A 23,103-nucleotide genomic window follows, 5' to 3' on the forward strand; every position below is an offset into this window, starting at 1 on the left:
TCTGATGTGAAGGCTTCACAGTTATGTATTTCAATAAACAGTGCAGATATGAATATAGGACCGTGGTTTGCGTTCTCATTTTCTTCCATGTAAGTAATTGTCCTGATAGAAATAAGCTGTTTCTGAACAAAGACTAAACTAGAGACAGGCCATTAATCAGTTAATGATTACGGCAAGACAATGTTGACTGTGGAGTGTTGGAAACAAGTAAAACCCGCTATCAATTCAATGACCAGGATACCTACTGAATAGAGATGTGTCTAGGGACGACAGATGGCCGACAGATGGCTTTACGTCACAGGCATCCAGTAACAAAATGTATACGGTAAAGGTAAAGCCGTAATGTTACGTTAAAGGCGACAGATGACTGACGGATGGCACCCATCACAGATATCCAGTTACAATGAATGAATGAGTATGAATTGGAATTCTGATTGGGAACCAGATCCTTTGAGGCCAACATCAGTGCCTGACCTGACAAATACTCTTTTGGTTGCTTTTACACAAGCATATTTTTTATCAGTAATTACATCCATTTTTTTCTGTCTATAATACAAAGCAAATGTTAGTCTATGAAGCTTTTCACATCTGTTTTGTGGATGGAAAATGTCCATTGAAGTCTAAGGAGAGTTTTTAAAATACGGATGCAAAATGATCCATATTGCATCAGTATGTAATCAGTATTGCATCCGTAATGCAACCTTTTTTCAAAGGGACCATCTGATGAAATTTGATTATCTCCCTAGAAGGCAAACCGTTAATAATACAAATCTGTAATACGGATGCAATACTGAGGCAATATTATCCGCAATATATTCGTATTGCGGATCCGTATTATGGACGTTTAAGAATACACTTGTAGGAAAAAGGCCTTTAGTCTCTATTCACATCTGCGTTGCAGATTCCGTCACATTTTTTAAAAAATCTGATCACATTTATTCATATACAGCAATAAACAGTATAGCTGTTGCAATATGTTGCAGATTGTCATTACAGGTATACAAAACGCTATACATGCATTATGTGGTACAAAAAATACAAGTAATACAATACACAATCCCACCCCCCACCGATCCATCTCCTCAACGATAGAAGTATTCCTTGTGATCTAAACATACAAGTACTGTTCCAAGATATGCAAAAATATTATTGCTATTTTGTTCATATAAACCAAAGTTATTATCTTAAGCAAGCAATAGCACATGTATACATTCCCAACCCATCCCCCATAAACTCCCCCAACCAATCACAACTCCATGATCCATTCACACCCGACTTCCAATACACCATTATTATCTCTCATTAGTTCATAAAGTAATTTATCCAGGCCCGTGTCCAGCTAATTCCTGAGAAACCACCCCAGGACAAGCCAACCATTTCCCCCACTGCCGCTCAAATTTCTGAAGAGCCCCCTGTTTAAGATACACTCGTCTTTCCAATGTAATCGTATTATTTAGATATGTTATAAGCTCAGGCAGACCAGGAGGATCTGTCTGTATCCAGTATTTAGCTATCAGCTTTCGTGCATGGTAGAGAACTTTACCGATAGCCTGAGTCTCAGCCACGTCTACTCCCAGGACGTCCACACACCCCAGAAAGCACACCTTAGGATTTGATGGTACATTCGTCCCAAACACCTTCTAAATCAGGTCACTTACCGCCAGCCAATAACTATCCAGCTCTATGCAGTCCCAGCAAGTGTGTTTCAGGTCTGCCATTTCTGTGAGACACCTAGAGCAATCTGCAGACGATCTGATATCCATCTACCAAAGCAGCTTTGGTGTCCTATACACTCTATGCAACAGAAACAATTGCAACCGTCTTTGCGCTACATTAAGAGATACCAGCTGTGGTGCACCTCCTCCCACTCCTCAGATGTGAGAGGCCCCACATCACTTTCCCATTTACTTTTTACAGCCCCCAGTAGATCCCCCAGGTGTACCAATAACATCTTTGTATATACCAGTGATATAATACCTTTAGTAATATCCGATCCCAGAATATGTTCCAGAATGTCCGAGCTTGAACATTCCAAAGTAACCATCCTAGCCTGTGCCTGTGCCGCATGTCTCAACTGTAAATATTGGTAAAATGATCTGTTGGGAATATCAAGTCATCTTTAAATTGTTGAAAGGATTTGAAATTACCATCTTCATACAAATTATCTATATATTGCACCTCTTTCTGTTCCCAATCTTGAAAGCCTTCAAGTATATGAAATTCCCACAGATAAGGATTATTCCATATGGGAATGTATTGCGAGCAGCCCTCAATCCCTAGCAACTGTCTGCTCTCCCACCAAATTTTATGCATAAGCAACAATGTCGGTTGACCCCAAGCTTCCCGCTTGTATTTATGAGATTCCAGCACCTCCATCATACCCATTTGTTGCCTCAGATAGTTAAGCAACTTCCTACTAGAATCCCATCGTTCTCTATTTTTCCATCCTCTAAAGTGTTGCATTTGAGCCGCCAAATAGTAAATTAATTAATAAATTCATTTAATTGGTAATGCAAGCCCCCCTTGTGCCTTAGACAACTGTAATTTCTCTACTTTAATTCTAGGGTTCCACCTTTTCCTAACCAGGTCTCTGAACAAATTGTGCATCCTCCTAAACCAATATTTTGTTATCCACACAGGAGCTATTGTGTATGAAGTATAAAATCTCAGGCATAAGAACCATTTTTATTAGATTCACGTGTCCTAGAACAGACAGGGGCAATTTAAGCTAAATTTGTATTTTAGTTTTAATTTTATCCAGGAGAGGTTGAACATTAAGATTAATGAAATTCTTCACGTTAGCCGATACCTTAATTCCCAAATATTTAAATTCTTGCATACATTGAATTTTCAACCCCCCCCCCCCCGCACTCCCTACGGTAACACAAACGAAGTCAATGGCATTTTGTCCAGTTAATCAACAATCCCGAAAATCTCTCAAACCTCTCCAGAGTGTCCAGAATGTCAGGCAGCGACTTATAAACATCCCCTACAAACAATAACATATCGTCCGCATATAACGCTATAAGTTCCTCCTCAGCTCTATATGTAAAACCTCTTATATTCAGGTGGTGCGTCACAATACTCGCCAGTGGTTCTATCTCCAAAGAGAACAGCAGCGGAGACAATGGGCATCACTGACAGGTCCCTCTCGCCAGGACAAACGACTCAGACAATACACCATTAGCCCGTATTTTTGCAACCGGGTCACGATACAAGAGCTGTATCAATTTTATGAAATTCTGCCCAAACCAGAACCGCTCCAACACTGCCCACAGGTACCCCCCACTCCACATTATCAAACGCCTTAGTGGCATCTAAAGATAGAACAGTTTTAGAATGAGGGCCACTCCATCAATTTTGTCATTCTGCTACAATTACGGCGCTGCACAAGGAAATTGACAAACGCAGATGTGAACAGAGCCTTTGCTGAATGGACACAAATTTTCACAGAAACAACCCAAAATATTGTGGAAAGCCTTCTCAGAAGAGTGCAGGCTGTTATATATGCAAAAGTGGGGCCATAAACACTACTTGTAGCCTTCATTAGCACGGTTCCCAAGATCCACTCATGGCAGCCTAATTTTGATAGACATTGCATTGCCAAGTGATCACACACACTAGTTAAAGTTAGTGCAGCACCCTATTAGCATCCTATATGAATTGACCCCAGAATAAAGAGATTGGCTCCAACAGCTTCAAATAGGGTTGTCTTCTGCTGGAATTTTGAGACCATTATTGTGTCAGAACAGGATCCACTGGCACTTTGGCCAGCCTGATCCTGCACATAGTGCTCTAAATTTGTACTATACATACTATTTTATTTTGGTACAAAATTTGTCTGAGTATTGATGTTTATTTACTTACATGGCATCTATACATAGTTCCCTTAGATGTGGTACGTGCATTATATTCAATTTACCAACACATCTATGGAGCATCTGAATAAAAGCACTATAACAAATGTGGGGGTGCTAATTATTCTCATTTATATTTACCTTAATATTTACTACCCATTTAAGCCAAACGAGGACTTATGGTTTCTCAAATGTTTTCCTCATGTGACTGTTATCACATTAAAGTTCAGTGCATAAGCCCAATGCTAGGTTTATATCACATTTGTGTTCTACATTTAGCGCATATATAGGCCAGGAAATTCTCCTGACCTACACATCTAATGTGCCCATAGATATCATCAGCCAAAACTATGCCAGATTGTCCTTTTGGATGGATTCAGATGTGACATAGTTTTTCCTGAAGATTTTGCTGCGGATTTGCCCTGGATTTCATCTTTTGCATTGAAAAGTTTTAAATTCGTGGTGAAAAGCCACAACCATTCTGCAACATATTAGGCATGCTGCGTATTTGAAGATCTGCATTATGCCCTGAAATCCATAAAGGGTTTTTGCTGCTGTTTGTGGATTGGAGTTTGGAAACCCTATTCACATAAATTGTACTGTAAATGGTCACAGATTATCAATGCAGAATTTGCAACCAATTTGCCATGTCTGAATGTGGCTTAGACATATGTTTGGACACTATAAGTTGCCTCAGCTGTTTTGAAAAGTGTGGTTGACTATGCTTTTCAATTAAACTGTATGCACAAAAAAAGGATACTGCATAGTTGATTTTTTTTTTCCAATGGTAGGTAATGGTATATGTATGCAACTATATAATCAAACAGTTGCATGTGTCTGGAGCGTACATTTGGTGGAATGTTTTAAATGGCTCTTCTGAATGTAGTGCCCAAAAGTAGTGTGAACCTAGCCTTAATCCATAAGCATTGTCCCTCAACAAAGAAATGTACCCTATGCAGCATAATAATTAGAGATGGTAAGTCATAGAGTATACATTTTCAAAAATGTTTGAGAGCTTTGAATAATTTTTTTTGTAGGTTAGTATAAACTTCTCATCACAATAATCAATCTAATTTAGTCAAAGGTATCTTTATTCAAACTCACCGTGTTTTTGTTTTCTTTTGTTAGATTCATGCTTCCCTAATTAATGGAAGACCAAGTGCTGAGGATCCCTCTCCAACGCTCTTAGAATTTACATCAGCTCGCTTCATTCGACTAAGTCTACAAAAGATCCGTACCCTAAATGCTGATTTAATGATGTTTGCCCAGAATGATCCACAAGATATAGATCCAATTGTCACAAGAAGGGTATGTGAAATTTATGTTGTATTCATCTTGTTTTTATCTTTCTTTCTGAAATTAAAAGAGTAAGTCCATCAAGAATCAAGCATCGCCACTGTTGCTGGTTTGAATACAGTGTTGTTGGAAACTTCCTGGTTATACACTGCCCTCTGTATGGTGATTGGCTGGATTGCCATGAATGGGCGCCTTTTTGGTCTGGACCACGTATGTCCCGCTCCCTGCCTACAAATCTGCAACTCCATTCATCTGTTAAGGATCTGCCAGGCACAGCGTCTGTATCCACGCCCATAGGTAATCAGCCTGCACCTGCTTCTATGTCTGTGAGACTGACTCCATCTTCCACCACTCAGGATGGCAGGCTTAGGAGTGGGAGAGCCTATCACAGCCTGGCCAGACGGAGCTAGCTCCCGCCCTCTGTCTATTTATACCTGCCTTTCCTGTTCCTCCTTGCTTGTGATTCTTGTTTTGTTTCCTGGCCCTGCTGCAGCTTCTTTAACCATTTGACCCTGCTTCATATCGACCCTGGCTTACTGACTACTCTCCTGCTCTGCGTTTGGTACCTCGTACACTCCTGGTTTGACTCGGCTTGTTCACTACTCTCCTGCTCTGCGTTTGATACCTCGTACACTCCTGGTTTGACTCGGCTCGTTCACCACTCTTGTTGCTCGCGGTGTTGCCGTGGTCAGCTGCCCCTTTTCCCTTGCTTCTGTGTACCCTTGTCTGTTTGTCTATCGGGCACTTATTGAGCGTAGGGACCGTCGCCCAGTTGTACCCCGTCGCCTAGGGTGGGTCGTTGCAAGTAGGCAGGGACTGAGTGACGGGTAGATTAGGGCTCACTTGTCTGTTTCCTTACCCCGACATTACATCATCAATATGTTTTATACATTTTTAACAGTATTTGAAATGGATTTTTGTAGGTATGGGATTTTTATACTTGTGGTAATGGTTATAGTAATGTCTATCATCATTTTTGTATCTAATTTTTGTATCCAACATGGGTCAGAGTGATCAAAAAAGAGTGTTTTGGCTCCAAATCATTTGATACATGAGATTATATGTGTATGGTGGTTTTGGGTTTGCATAGGTTTTAGAAAGGCCATTCTATGGCCAAAATGTCGCCTCTTCTCTGTATGCAAATTCTTGGGGGACTCTGATATCTCAGAAACTGGTGGAGCCTGGAGCCATTATTTCACAGCTAAGTACGTGCATGGTGCTGGGGACAATTTTTATTTTTTGAAATTTAAAATATTTCATAGTATTTATATTGGTGGTAAAGGCTTTGCAGTTTGTAGGGAGCATAAGGAAGTATCAAAGTGGTTAATTCCAATCTCAGTATAACCTTTATGGCCAATTGCATTTCCCTTTAAAAAGTTCTCAAGCTGTATTATTGCAGAGCAGTAGGAAAATTTTCAAATCACTAAATATTATCTCTATATGTAGCTGGTAAAGGTCAAGTTATACTAATTTAGTAAATCAATAAATAACCTACAAACTGACTACTGCTTCAGTCATAATGTGCTACGCTTAACTTACATGCCAACAAAAAACAATTAGGCCGAGGTATATTACGAATTTGAAGTTTAGGCTAAATATCCGCATTACAATGTAAATAAAAACTAGTTAAATGCATGTAGTTTTATAATTGGTTGCAACTGTAGCTCTGTGGGAACCATTAAAAAATGAAACTCAGCGTTCACAAAATTCTTACATAGAACTCAGTAGAAGTTCAGGTAAGGTGATTTCTGAATAATAATTTTATTCAAATATTCTTTGAAATTTCTATAGTTAAAGATTAAAATCTTTGGGGTTTGAATTAATGGATCTTTCTGATCTGATCCTCTAAACACTGTCATGGGATTTTCCCATGGGTGCAGTGGAGACTCAGAACACAGTTGAATGACAATAGCTACCTAAACGGAAAAAAAAAATTTGTTTTATTGGATCCAGAGGCTATGTTCACATGTAGTTTAATTGCGGCAGATTTTCTGTCCGGATTTGCGGGCAGAAAAACCACAGCATATTACAGTATCAACAAAGGAGATGACATTTAACAAATCTCATCCACGCACTGCAGAAAATTTCCACGCCACAATTGACCTGCAGTGCATATTTTTTAATCCGCAGCATAAATTTACATGCTGCGGATTAAAAAAAATGGTTGCGCACTTGCTGCAGACTTGCCCTATTGAGTACAATGGGGAACGAAAAATCTGCAACAAATTGCAAATCGAAAAATATTTTTCTGCAGTAAAAATTGCAACTACTAGGGGAAAAAAAAAAAATTTCAAATAAAAAAAAGCCCTCCTGAAATATGCCTCCAACAGAAGACAACATAAGTCAATACTACGGTTTGAAGGACGTCTTAGGCCCTGTTCACAAAAAGTTTTTTGCAGGTAGAAAAATCTGCCTCAAAATTCCTGACGGAATTTTGAGGCAGATTTTGACCTACCTGCACTGTTTTCAGCTACGTATTTCGGCCGCAGCCATTGAGCACCGCGGGCAAAAAATAGAGCAACAACCGCTTTCTCTTCCTCCCATTGATGTCAATGGGAGGTCAGAGACGGAAATGCCCGAAGAAATGTCCGAAATGCCACTCGCGGGAAAAAAGGGCCTCCACCTCCCATTGAAATCAATGGGAGGTGTTTTTGGGCGCGGTTTCCGTCGAGGTTTCTGGCATGGTTTCCGCATGAACAGGGCCTTATACTGCAAGTGGTGGCAGTGTTTTCTGTGAAAGTGTTAGCTGGTTTTGGAGTGCGCCTAATTCATTATTAGCCTAATGCGATAGAGATGTCTGAGAGTGAGAGTTGAAAGTGGAGTATCCCTTTACAGTTGCATCCAAGTCATGTGTGAAGTGAGTGGTTATCGTAACAGAAATCATCATATTGCAATATAGATAAATGTAGATAACATAGAAAAATGTATGAGATTATCTGTCTATGACTCTATCTTGACTATATTTTAAATCAGTTAATTAATACATTGATAGAACTATGAATGCGTTCAAATTCAAAGAAATTGACGGTGTGTGATATTTTGGAAAATGCTTGAGGAACCCTTTTTTTTTACATTTCTAAAATCAATCAAAATAAAGGTAAGTATGTGGGGGTCTAACCTATAGGGATCTCATCATTGCCAAAAATAAGGGCTCTTAGCCATCATTCTTGGCTAGAGAGTATTATGAGCATGCACTATCCCGCTCTATAGACATGAATGGGGGTCAAAAATAGCCAAACTGTTTTCCACAGCCACATTGAGGGTGCGGGATCTCCAGAATGATGACATTCATGTCATTAAACGTTTTTGGGAAATGTTCCTGTAAACACCTCAAGCCTAATACAGTTTTACCTTGGAGCCTGTGGCCTATTGATTAAGAACCACCATGTCTTTGCACATGCATTGGCCACATTACTGCTAAATAAAAAATTATTTGTTTCGACTCGTCCCTTTCAAAAGTAACATAACTACGTTAAATGTCCCAAAAATCTAAAGATTTTCTGAAATTGGAAAAAAGCTTGGACATTGCTTATGGCAGTCCATTTGGGGGCAATAAGCAGTACAAATCAAAGTAAGTAGTATCAGGAATTGTCAGTAATGAGCACAGTAATGCATATCTCATAAACAACCAGACACACTGTGGGGACTTCCCATAACCATATTGCATCTCAAGCCAGCAGTGTAGAATCATAGGTTCTAGGACCTGTTGCTGCCATATCTTTTGAATCTGAAATCTACCAAAATGACTAGTCACTGAAATCTAGTGACTATATTTTGTAAAATGTTCTGGATGTTCGCTCCTATATAACCATTCATAAAGAGATACATAAAAGTTAACCAAATGCTGGTTAGGGACTTCTGGCAGATTTCCAAAGCTATATTATAACCTCCCATGCACAAAATAACAACATTCTATAGAAAAATAGTTTATACTGTATAGACCACCAAACCTATGAGATCTAGCAGGCAGACTCGTGGGAAGAAAATTTCAGGAAAATCAATTGATACATATAATTGATTCCTTCAATCCAGAATAAAGCCAATTTATGATCGGACGAGAACAAATGCAGAAAGGAATACATTTTAGAGGAAAATGATTGTGTTAAAGAATATTGTAAAAACCTCAGACCTGCTTCTGGTGCGAGTTCCCAGTTATGAGTCAAGCTTACTCATTTGGCTATTGACTATAATATTGCTACAGTATTATTTTACATCTTTGTCCATATACATTTAAATACAAAGTTCCCCAACCAATACAGTGATGTACATCTATTACATGCTGTCCTTTTTATGGCAGCATGGTGTACTTGACAAATTATTTAATTTGTATATTAATCCCTTAGTGACCACCAATATACCTTTTCATGTCGGTCACTAACAGGCCTTAGGTTAGGCCGTCACCTTTTCACGGCGGCCCAGTCTAAGGCCCCATGCACACGACCGTAAAAAATCTCTGAAATTGTGGACCGTAATACGTTCCATAATTACGAACCCACCCGGTTCTATTGTCTGTGGACACCTTTCCGTATCGCTACAGATAGGTGTCCGTGATGTAGAAAGGGGAATTAAGGAGCATTTCCTACTTTTCGTATTTTATTTATACTTTGTAGTAATGGAACACGGCTCGAAAATGCGGCCCGTGGCAATCGCGGACCGTGATTACGGGCCCTGCAGTGTGCATGAGGCCTAAGTCCTGGACGGACTAATGACAGCCGGGCTCCTACTCCAATGGCCACGATTGAAGTTTACTTTGATCGCGGCCGCTTAACCCGTTAAATGCAGCGGTCTCTCTTTTTAACTTGTTTACAGAGGGAGGGAGCTCCCTTGCTCACCCATCGGCGGCCCGCAAATAAAATTGTGGACCTCCGATGGGGTGTCATGGCAGCCAGAGTCCTGATAAAAGCCCCAGGTCTGCCCTGGGCATATGCCTATTAGGATATGCTGGAGGCACGTCCTCATAGATTGCCTGTCAGATTTACACTGACAGGCAATAATGCGTTGGTATACTAAGTATACCAAAGCATTATAGCAATGATCTAAAGATCGCATAGTAAAGTCCCCTAGTGGGACTAAAAAAATAAGTAAGTAATGTGAAATAAAAATTATTAATAAAAATTACAGTAAAAAGCGGTTTTATTTAGTAAAAGTGTATAAAATAAATAAAAGTACACATATATGGCATTGCCGCGACTGTAATGACCCAAACAATAAAGTTAATATGTAATATAAACCGCAAGGAGAACACCGTAAAAAAAAAACGCAAAAAGCAATGGCAAAATTGCTATTTTTTTCCATTACCCAACAAAAGTCATAACAAAAGTTAATCAATAAGTCCCATGTACCCCAAAACAGTATCAATCAAAACCATGTCTTGTCCCGCAAAAAACAAGCCCTCATATCACTATATTGACAGAAAAATATAAATATTACGGCTCTTGGAACGTGACGATCCAAAAAAAAAAAAAATTTCGTTCAAAAGTGTTTTTATTGTGCAAAAGTCACAATAAAACATAAAAAACCATGTGGTCTCGTTGTAATCGTACCGACCCATAGAATAAAGGTAATGTGTTATTTACGTCGCACAGTGAATGGCGGGAATTTAAACCGCTTAGAACAATGTCAGAATATTAGTTTTTTTTTTCTATTCCCCCCAAAAAAAGTTAATAAAAGTTAATCAAAAAATTATATGTACCCCAAAATGATGCCATTAAAAAGTACAACTAGTTCGGCAAAAAAACAAGTCCTCATACAGCTGTGTCGATCGAAAAATAAAAAAGTTATAGTTCTTTGAATACGACTATAGAAAACGAAGGAAAAATTAGGGCCTATAATAGACTGGTCACTAGAAGACCTCCAGTGGAAACATAACTTTCCATTCTCCACCTGACTGTATACCACACTCTACACTTCTTTTATGTATACTGGACTTAATTTTTGAACGGCTGCCTTGTCTGTGCTTTAAAAAAGTCTCCAACTTGATTGTTAGATTTCCCCAGCTTTCTCTTCCTCTCTGCTCTGCTATCAATCCCATGATTTTTCAGCACAGCATCACATGACCAGTTAAAGACCATAAAAAAATAGAGAGACCGCTGCACATGTTGTTTCAAGGTATCAAAAAGTGTCAACAAATTTTATTTCACCATAACAGACAGTGACGTTTCATTCTCTCTATATTCTCCTAAACAAGCTGAGAAACCATAAGTATACAGACAGGGAGGCTGCCCGCCCTATATTCTTCTACATTATACCTGTGTGACAGGAAGATATCTAAGTGTCAGTGGGAGCGGATGATAGAAGTTTCTGTCCCCCCCCCCCCCACAGTGCAAAACTAGTGTTTTATAGGAAGATGAAGCCTGTGATGGATGACACATAAATCTCCATAGAATCAAGTAAAGAAAGCGTGTCACCGACCCTGATTCACACTGCTGCTGAGCAACCATCCCAGTCTGATACAAGAAAAATAACAGGTGTGAGACTGACACATGGATTACCATAATGATATACATGGGAAAGTTTCGTTTTAGCCGGATTGTCCCTTGAATATTCTCATTAAAATCTTAACAACAAAAAATGTTAGCTAAGAGTTTTAACACAGTAAATCGGTCTAAATGGGTTAACTCCATTTGAAAAGCAGTCTTGAAGAGATCCTCACTCACCCAGGTAAATTACACTAATCCGTGCCTGCCTTAAAGAGTATGTACACCTTTGTAATAATTTTTTGACTACAGAAGGCTCCCTTCTCCCCAAATACTTGAAACTTACATCTCCTCATATTTAAAATAAATATTGAATGTAAATGGCCGGACAGTTTTATTTTTCCCTGCGGCGATGGGTAACATCCCTAGTGAAGTAAAAAGGTTAACAGTAATATCCCTGGTGCAATAGGGCACTGAAAATACTAACATCTCTAGTGATTTAGGGCAGTAAAGAGGTTAATGATAAAATCCCTGGTTGTCTAGTGTAGTGTAGCTAAGATAGATAACTCTCTGTGAAGGGGTTAACTGCTGGTATTTAAGGAGAACTTTTCACTAGCCCATACATTTACATATCGGGCGCCAAATATAACGGCGCCTGTATCTCAAAAACGGAGGCGGCTAGGCAGGTAATTTAAAGGGAATGTGTCGCAAGAGATTTTTTTTTTTTTTAGTTAAACAGTTAGTGTATAAGTGATTAAACATTGTCCTAATTTTTTGCATTTTTTCACGAGTCAGGAAATATTATAAATTAGATTCTAATTTATAACATTTCCCAGTGCTGGTCACTAGATGGAGCAATTCCCATTGGCATGTGGTAAAGCAACCACATTGCTTTATGCTGCAAAATTTTAGAAAACTTACTCGCTCTAGTGAGCTCACAGAATCCCCCCTCCTTTATCCTGGCTAGTGCCAGGAGAAAGGAGGGGATTGAACGGTCAAACCTCCTACACTGTGTGTCATCATTTTTTGAGCTAACACACAGTGTAGTAGGTTAACATACAGTAGTAAACACACAGTAAAACACGTACATACACAGACCTAACTTACCTGCTCCTGCGGCCGCCGCTCACTCCGGTCCGTCCGCTCCGTCTGCTCCCTCCGCTCCAAGTGCACAAGACCGGAAGTAGTAATCTTACTGTCCGGCCGCGGCTTCCGGTCCACAAGAAAATGGCGCCGGACGTCGCTCGGCCGAAGACCTTCAATTTGGACTGTGTGGGAGCGGCGCATGCGCCGTTCCCACACAGACGGCATACAGCATAGTGGATGGAACGGGCCCCGTTCGCATTCACTATGGGACTGTTTGTGCCGTATTCCATGTCTGTATGTGTCGTTAATCGACACATACAGAGATGGAAAAAAAAATGGCAGCCCCCATGGACAAGAAAAAGTGAAAAAATAAAAAAAAGTTAAACACAAACACACAAATAAAGATTTTTTTTTAAATAAAACACTAAAAGCAAATTGATATAAGAAAAAAATTTCCGCGACACTCGTCGTTTAAAGTGCCCCAGGGTCTGTGCAGCAGCGCCTAAAACATGGTGCGCTCAACTGCACATGTATGGGCTAGTGAAAGGTTCTCTTTAAGGCTGCAAGACTCCTTCCTGTTGCTCCATCATCTGTGGTTGTAGACTGCTGAGGCCCTATTCACACGACAGGGATTCTCGGCCGTGTGACGGTCGTTCTTTGAACAGCCATCACAGGGCCGCTGTAGAAGCAATAGACTCCAAATGGGGCTATTCACACGGGGCTATTCACATTTAAACGGGGACGTCAAAAAATGGAACATGCCCTATTTTGGGCCGTTCCCCTGGCCGCACGACTCACATAGAAGTCTATGGGGCCGAGTACAGCACTTGGATGTGATACGAGTGACGGCCGAGCTTTTTGACGCTCGTTCACTCTCTTCTCCTAACAGTGCACGTGATGAGGAGGCGGAGGATGTTTATCCTAACATCATTTGCAAAAAGTATCAAATAGAAATTGCTATGGAAACGAAGAGAAGTTTAGCCTGTTACTAAGTTGCTAAGATCTGTCCTTTTTAGTTATGTGTCCTCTATTTACATTTCCTTGCTGCATATAGTTAGTGTGTTCCAACAGTGATGTCTTACATCTCTACAGCTGGAGACCGGGGCCACTTTAACCATAAGGCCAATAGGGCACTTGCATCAGGATCCCCGGTAGACGGCCCCCTGTCATTGGCACAGCTTTCAACTGTAGATTTGTCCTCAGGCCGGAATATACCTATTGACTTTCTTTAGCTAATGTGAAGATCAAGGGATTTCGGGGACTTATAGGAATGCCTACCCTACATAGCAAACCTCTTCATGTAAGTTTGCTGTCGCGCAATGTTGATAGTCCTTTTCTATGGCACTAGAGGTTTTTTTACTGGCGTAGTAATTTTTGTTTAGTTATATTGTTTCTACGGTTGAAACAAGCCATGTGTCCATCAAGTTCAACCAGGGTAGAAGGTAGAGTTAGATCTAGAATTTTGTTTCTATCTACTGTTCCAGAGAAAGGATAACAAAACCATCATGAGCCAAGCTGTCCTAAAAGGGAAAATTCCTTTCAGATCCCAAGTGTAGACCAGACTGGAATAACATTCCAACATTTACATAAGTGTTGAGGTTATTTTGTTTCAATAGATCATCTAAGCCTTTCTTGAACACAAATTCACCGCTCTTACAGAAAAGAAGCTTGACGTCTTTGGAGATTGAACAATCTTTTCTTCATACAGAGGAAATGCCCCTTTGTATTTTGAGGGGATATTGGTGGAACCACTTTTTACCATATATTTTGTAAGAGCCATGTATAAACGTATGCAAATTTATAATTATCATGTCCCCAATTAGATATTTTTTTCTAAAGACTAAATAAATTGAATTCCTTTAATCTTTCCTTATAACTAAGATTCTCCATGACCCTTATCAGTTTTGTTTCTCTTCTTTGTACCTTTTCCAACTTCAACTTTTTATGAACCTGTGCCCAGAACTGAACTGTATATTCTAGATGAGGCCACACGAATGCTTTGTAAAGTGGTAATATTATATCCCTGTCCCGTGAGCCAATGCCTCATTTAATACCACACATTATCCTGCTGGCCTTAGAAGCAGCTGATTGACATTGCATGCTGTTATTTAGTCTATGATCTACAAGTACACCCAGATCCTTAACAAGTGACTCTCCCAGTCTAGCTCCCTCTAGGACATATGGTGCATGCAGAATATTCAGATGTCTAACTTTACATTTATCTCTATTGAATCTCATTTGGCAAGTGGAATCTCATTTGGCAAGCCAAAACAATCAGTTTATCCACGTCGGCTTGTAATTCATGAACATCTCTCATAGACTGTACTACAATGCATAGTTTTGATCACAGCGATCCTTTTTAGAATAAAAATGTAACAAAAAAAATAATAATAATAAAGGGCCTGTTCACACAACTGTCAGATTCTGTTTGGGGTTTCCGTTCATCCATTCCGTTAAAGGAGCAGATGAATCGAAAGCCGAACGGAAACTATGGTTTCCGTTTTTATTACCCTTGATTTCAATGGTAATGCTTCTGTTGCGGTTGGTTTCCGTTTGTTTCTGTTCAGTAAAGTTTCTTTTTTTTTTTTCACGGAAACTATAGGGTAGTTGACTACTAATGTGATCATCGCCAGCATTCATAAAAAAAAGATGTGACCATGACTTACAGAATACTCTTTCCCTCCACTGGCAATATGAGGGGATGCAAATATCTGTGCTATATACCTGTAATAGACGTCAGCAGAGTGTGAGTGTAGTGGATGGGCACAACTGGTGACGTCACTCACCGTCACCTGTGTGCCCATTCTGAAGTTGTGGATCGTAGGGGAATGTAGGCTCGGTGAGTATTAATTTTGTTTTATTTTATTTTTTGACACCACTAGTTAAGACCCTCTATGGGGGGACATAATGCTGTCCATTAAGTTAGTAGTTTAGCGGAAGACATTAAACTGAATCTTTGTCCCATTAAAAGGCAAATCTAGGTATGCTCCTGCTTTGTTTTCATGGTTGTCTTTGTTTTAATGTTTAAAGTTTAGTACTCTGAGTATAGAACAATATCAGAATGCATTACAGTTCTGTATGAAAATCCATCACTGCAAATAAAGCTTCTTCTGATTTGTTAGACGGTGAACTGGGCATTTAACTTAGTGATTACAGTTCTGTCTCTGTCGAAGGTTTGTGTATTTGTCACTGTTCTGTGCAATGTGAATGAGGAGCATATAAAGGGCAGGCAGAATAAATGGTAATAAATCAGTCTTCAAGAACAGGTTCACTGATCCATATTACTGATGGAATTTATTGATACTGCATTCAACCTTCCAAAGCACCAGCTTAACAGGGTCATAGCAATTCAACTGGTTCTCTTCCTTGTTTGCCAGAATCTGTCGTCCATATCCTGTCCAAGGCATTTTCATATGAATAATTTTATATTTGCATAATCCGGCATCAAGGTTTGGGGTCAGTCATAAATACTTTGTGTAATGTCTCAGATTGTGTAGCTCATATGATAGTATGACAGTGTTCTTTCCTTTAAAACGCATGTCCACCTAAATATTTACATGACTTTTAGTTTTCCATGTTTGTTAGTATTCTTTTTCTTTAAAGGATTTTTACCTAAAGCTTAAACACATTCATACTATACCTGTATATTAGTAAATGGCAGGTTACAGCTATAAACAAAGTCTAATATTTATATTTGTTTTACATACAGAGGTATTGGAATTATTGTTGCAGCAGCCCTTTTGAAAAAGTGGCAAGAGGAAGTGCAGCCATATTGGTTATTACCGCTGCCGGCTTCTCAGAAATTAATTAACTGTAATTTTGTTAACATTATCAATCAGTAACAAAGTGATCGTTTTCCTATCAGTTTCTGATAGACTGATTCAATAACAGCAACCAAGATGGCTGTACTTGCTGTCAAAACGGCTTCCTCACAAAAAAAGTATATGCAAATACCTCTGTAAGTAAAACAAACATCATTGCAACACTTTGGCTATTGCTATTACTCTTGATTCACTGATATGTGGCCATTTTCAACATTTTGGGTAGAAATTATTTTATATTCACATTCTGGGTTGCCATTGTAATTCTGATAATAAAGTAAAAGATTCATCTTCGTGCTGAGGTCCCAAGTGTTAAAAAATTGCCAGTGTTTCAGTTAGCTGACTAAAGATAGTCCACAGATCACTATCCATTATTTACTCGGGTACACTGGAAGTGACGCATATTAAAACTGTAGAATTAGAGTAAATGAAATCATATTGTAGCATATGTTGTTTACCAAACAATCATATGTCTTTTCTTTTTTTTTCAGTACTTCTACTCTATAAAAGATATTTCTGTGGGTGGAATGTGCATCTGCTATGGTCATGCAAGGGCTTGTCCATGGGATCCGAAAACGAATGTGAGTAAATTTGTATAATACAATATACCACATATTAATAATACATTTTTTCTTATATTATGGTAAAACTCCTATACAATGTATAATTTAAAGCATTAGAACTTCTGTAGACCTCTGAAGACTTATTTCATGTAATGCATGTGTATTGTGATTTTAAAAGTTTTTCTAATATCCATTTATTAAACATTTTATTTCATTATAGCGCTGCAGCTTCTATGTCTCCTAGCTATATATAGAAGCTACATAACGCTGCTGTAAGCCAAATCCATCAATGAGCTGGACTGATGGCTCAGCTGACAGTGGCTCCTCTGTGGGGTTGGGGTTATATTGTGTCAGAAGCTCACATGAGCCAACAGCACAGCTCACTGATGGATTCGGTTTACATCGGCGAAATGTAACTTCCATCTATAACATATACACTCATGTTTGTGATGTTCAGCCCAAAGATAAGGGTCTATGTCTGGCCATACACTTTAGTTAGCTGCCGGTCGAATGATTGTTCAGCTGACATATATTCTTGCTGATTCCCACATACGCTCCCTTATTATGGCCGTGAGTCTTAGCCTGACCAGCCTGACCCTTAATATGGCCTGACTGTCCTGGTCATAGGGAGCTGTGATGCTGTGAGTTGAGGTCATTAATCAAAATTTTAACAAACACATAGGAGGTCCTTGGTAGTTCGCAGGTGAAAATGAACAATTACAATACCTAATTGCCAAAAGGCAAAAAAAAAACGTATTTCCCAACTACCCATTTTATACCAATACTTTATTAAAACTTAACCTTATGCAGTAACAAAAACAAACTACACAGTTGTTTGTTAAAAGAGTCAATGCAAACTGGCAGAATGGTGAATTGTAGAAGATAAATGTCTGACTAGTACTGCATTGTCACAGGTTACATCGAATTCCTTGCTATCAGAATCAGCAGATGCAGCCCGCTTTATCTAGTAAGAGACTCTATATAGCTGCCAGAATATGACATTGTATTAAAACTTGGTTAGCTACCCTGACACGTTTCGCTATATATATATATGTAGTGTCTTTTGGAGTTTAGGGGCCAATGGCGGCGATCGTCAAACTTCCCCTATTTATAGACTTTTGTTGACGTCATGGGGAAGAGTCACTATATTAGGCCAATCAGAACCGTTCCGGAGGGTCAAGCCCCTCTCCAGATTGATGGATTAATGCATCGTCCAGTGAAAAGCCTCCCTATTTATCCAATAGGATGGTTAATGCGGCGCATGAGCATGGCTCAAACTGTGAAGAAATGAACAAGTGCTGGATTTACTCCACTGCGCATGTCAATGAACTTAGAAATGATCAAGTCCATTTAACTGCGCATGCCAAGACACAATTTTTCCGCTGAAAATGTTGGTGCAGATTCTGGGCAATTACTAAACGAATCTGCACCAACATTTGGATATTTGACAGGTTCAATTCAGAAGTTGCAGCTATCACAGCGAATTTACCACAGATTTCAGTTCTTGCATTGCAAAGGCTGAAATCCGCAGTGAAATTCCGCTGCTTCTACACAACATAATGAGCATGCTGCGGAGGGGAAATTCTGCAACGCTGCCTAAATTCCGCCCAGTTATTTTCCGCAACGTCTGAACTAAGTTTCCTAAAAATGTATAGAAACAAATGTACAAAACAGCAATTCCGCCACGTCTGAACGTGGCCTTAGTCTCCAGAAGACTGTTGCAGTTAATGCTGCCAACTCTTAAAATTAGATGTGCCCGTACAAGAACTTAGCTGTCAGTTCTTGCGCATACTTTTAGTTGCACATATGGAATCCCATGGTTAGAGATTGACAATGTTGTTTATAACAGTAAGAATAGTCTATTTGTAAATTATAATTAGCGTCTTAGCATCTGCAATTCACCGTTCTGACAGTTTCCATTGACTCAGTGATCTAACCCAATGTGGTGAAAAGTTCATCACAACTTTTTTGGGTTTGCTGCCCTTCCTGAACAAATAAATACACACACACAAACAATTTAGAGTATATTGAGAGTCCATTATATGTCAAAGATAAATATTTTAGTCATTTATCTCTTTTTTTTTTTTAGCTTTAGCGTTTTTTTATCACATTATAAAAATTAAGAAGACATTTTGTGGTTTATTTTGCCTGATTTAACAGTCAGAAGAATATTCTGAGAAATGACAGGCTGATTATGTTAATTAATTTGTATCTTTTAATAATGTGTGCTTTATGCAATAATTTTTTTTGAATAATTAAACATTTCAATTGATGGCACATAAGAATTGCATTTCACTTCATTATTCTTTGACATTTCTCTTGTTCTGCTTTCACAAGTGTTATACATAAGAATATGTCTTCAAGTAAATGTTTGCCTTCTGATACCATGCCATTTTTAGGATCAGCATTCTGATTTATTTCTACTTCATAATGTTTTACTATTGAGATCAATGTATAAGCAACATGGAGCAAGCTCGACCTAGTAGTGGCCGCAGGCAGCTAGAATTGTATTATTTAACTTTGTGAGGATTTAACACTGGCATTTCATACGCCAAACAAATTGAAGTTTGTTGGAGTAAAATATGCAGAAAGTTATTAAAAGGTGCACCATTCTTAATAAATTTGCCACATCTTAGACTATCTATGAGCAGACGTAGATTTAGACCAAAATTTTCACAATTTTCTGGGTTTAGAAATAATACCATTTTATAAAAGTTGTTGGCAATGCCCTTCCAGATTAACCCCGCTCCCAATTTTTTTTTGCCACTTTTGAAAACTGGCGAGAAAAGTCAAACATTATAGCGTATGTATGTTGTGCGCCAGCAGCTTGAAACCCCCCCCCCCCCCTATGTCTATGCAGGGGATATGGAGCGCACGATTAGAAAAATTAATCTCCGACTGGTATGAAGACATATTAAGAAACTAATCAGCACAGCACAACCACAGGAAAGATTTATTAAAAAATGAATCTCTTAATCATGACTTTGTTTGGTGAACATTGACTTGAAGATGTATGCTTTTAAATGGAATTCAGTATTTATCAATATTACCAACTCTGTAACTAAAATGTACAATAGAGGTAAAAAATGGCCAGTATTAGTGTAACATTGAAGGCACACATAGCATGCCAATTTTTCAGCTTGGTTTTCTTTAATGCTGCCATAAACATGTGATACTACACAGCATTCCCGGTGTACAATTTCTAACGCTTGCAAAAAAAAAAAAAAGGTTCTGTCACTTTAACGAATTGTTCATTTAGATTCGTTTTCTTAATAATAGATAAGAATTTTCAGTTTGGCACCTCCAAGCTTTTCAAACTCTTGTAACTAGCCTTTTTTTTAATTTTAATTTTTAAATGCTTGCAATAATTTAACATGCTGCTTTTTTTATGTTAAGAAATCATCCTGTGAATGTGAACACAATACATGTGGTGCCAGCTGTGAGAGATGCTGTCCTGGGTTCCACCAAAAGCCTTGGCTTGCTGGAACTTTTCTCACAAAGCATGAATGTGAACGTAAGTGTACAATACTCAATATATTCTGTGTTGTCAAAAATATTCTTAGTCCATGGGAGGCATATATCAGCCTTTATTTATCGGCGTTTTCACATCGCGCTCGCCACTTCTGTGACAGGAGACGTGGCCACAGTAGCCAGACAAATTTATTGTCATTTACGCAATGAAACTGGTGTCAATTATAGCAGAAATGTATGTCAGCTCTGAGCTGGTGCAGACATTACTCTGTGGGGCATAGCAAGGTAGAGACCGGTATCTTACCCTCCCAGATCAGATTATCCCCTCTCACATCAAACTACCCATACATCCCTATTAGACTATTAAAAAAAATGTATGCTCACCTCACCGCTCTTCTTCTCTCCTCCACGTCCCATCATGCTGCAGCTTGCAGCAGCACATCCAACAAACTGATGCCGGGCAGCGTCAGGACGTTGTATGTGACCCAACACTCAGGATATTGAGTGCTGCATTGTATATGGACCTTGTATAAGCCGTGGTATACCAAGGGCGCCTCAGGGAACACAGAGAGGAGAGGAGAAGAGAAGCGGTATGGTGAATGTACTTCTTTTTAATTTCATGTCCTATGAGAAGGGGGAGTGGATGGCGCACTAACGCGGTTGTTGCACCACACTAGTGGTCTATGAATTTGAGTGTCTGCCTGCCAACAGGCCCAGGTACCAGAGGTGATCATGAAGGATGTTCACATTCTTGTGAATGCTACCACCACTATTGCCAAAGGTAGGAAAGAGAACAACTAGATTCCACGTTGTTGCTACTGTATGATTGATCTGTTTTTGTAGAAATCTCAACAAATCCTAATTTGTAATTAAGAATTAGGATTCTGTCATTAGTGTTGACAGGAAGGTTGGTGTTGTAGACTGCACTATTCTTGCCCTCAAAAATGCCAGAACGCAAGATAGAAAAGGAAAAACAGCAGTATGAACAGAGTGTAAAGCTAGCATGTTGTTAATACTTCTGTAAAAATCATGGTCAAAAATAAACAAATTTCTTATAACAAGACAAGATAAAAGTACCACAGGACCGCAACAAATATAATATGACCAGTAACAGGATAAAAACCTACGATAATATTATGATATTTTTATTGTCATTTAAAACTATAGTTATTATAATAAAAAAGTCTCATTGATCTATTTATGTATCCTGTACATCCCCTGAAACCCCTGATCTATTGCTTTAAAAGCTTGTTAAAAAATGAACGTAAAAAAATATAGCATAAAATGAAACTCTTCTAGCTCTTGAAAAAAAGAATGTGGCTCAGTGATACAAAAAAGTATATACTATTATGTTCCGGTCAAATACAATGGTAAAAAGCCATTATAAAAAAAATGTCATTGCAAGACCCAATATATGTGGGAGGATTTGTTAAATAACAGTTGTTAAATAGCAAAGTGCTCCAACCCTGCAATAAAATATTTCAAAGTAAGCACAAACTACTGAATAAATGTTGCCGAAATGTCTCAGCGATTGCCTGACAATGGAGAACTTGCAATAATATGTGAGCAGGAGTTCCTAGTAATAAGTAACCTCTGCCACAGGGAACAAATAAAGAGAACAATGTGGACTACAGGTAAAGGTCAAAATATGTTGCTTTATTTCATTGTTTAGAGATCTCAAGGAGACACATATATGTTTTTCTCTTGGAAAAAAAACTTTTGGAGCTGTAATACAATATAGTAATAACAGTTCAGCACAATGAATGCCTACTGTAACAGTGGGACAAGTTCAACAAGTGAAACTAGTACTTAAAGCTTCTTACAATTTTCCCTAGTCTGATGTATTCTTTAAAAATAAATGTAAGACGTTTAATTTTCCGAAATATATATTTTCAGAACTTTGAGTGAGCTATACGATTCGGGAAAATTAAATATTTTTTTTGTTTTATCCCGGTGCCATTACTATAGCTCATTTTTAATGAGACAAACAATATATGCATACCATTGGAGTGCTGCCTCTATTTTTTTTGCCATTGGAATCTTCTTAACTCATAACCTGAGCCTGGGAGGACTGACTTGCACCCGACCACTGAAGTTCCTTTTTTTCATTTTATATATACATATATATATATATACATACACACACACACACACACACACACACACACACACACATATATATATATATATGTATATATATATATATATATATATATATATATATATATATATACTCTTACACAGACTGTACAGTTATAACATAAAAACCACTGATATCTAAAGTGAATAACATTAGTCGTCTCATTACAGTGGCACCTGTTAAGGGGTGGGATATATTGGGCAAGTAAAAAGTTAGTTCTTGACGTTGATGTGTTGGAAGCAGCAAAAATGGGTAAGACAAGGGCCAAATGCTCTAGATATTAAAGAGGCTCTGTCACCAGTTTATAAATGCCCTATCCCCTACCTAATCTGATAGGCGCTGTAATGTAGATAACAACTGTGGTTCTTATTTTAAACAACTAATTTTTTAGCAAGTTATGATCAATTTTAGATGTATGCTAATTAGTTTCTCACAAGATCACGCTGAGCTGTG

At 38.6% G+C, this 23,103-nt stretch overlaps 1 protein-coding gene across 1 annotated transcript in view; it reads left to right on the forward strand.

Moving 5' to 3' along the window:
- LAMA2 (laminin subunit alpha 2) overlaps positions 1 to 23,103 on the forward strand; it is an 852,154-nt gene that overhangs the window by 289,691 nt on the left and 539,360 nt on the right. Inside the window, exons 6-8 of the mRNA XM_075863715.1 lie at positions 4,986 to 5,165; positions 16,968 to 17,057; positions 20,436 to 20,553. Coding sequence (XP_075719830.1) covers positions 4,986 to 5,165; positions 16,968 to 17,057; positions 20,436 to 20,553 — 388 coding nt within the window. The remainder of the gene's footprint in view (positions 1 to 4,985; positions 5,166 to 16,967; positions 17,058 to 20,435; positions 20,554 to 23,103) is intronic.

This window comes from Rhinoderma darwinii, chromosome 4 (assembly GCF_050947455.1).
Source record: "Rhinoderma darwinii isolate aRhiDar2 chromosome 4, aRhiDar2.hap1, whole genome shotgun sequence".
NCBI classification, from domain to species: Eukaryota; Metazoa; Chordata; class Amphibia; order Anura; family Rhinodermatidae; genus Rhinoderma; species Rhinoderma darwinii.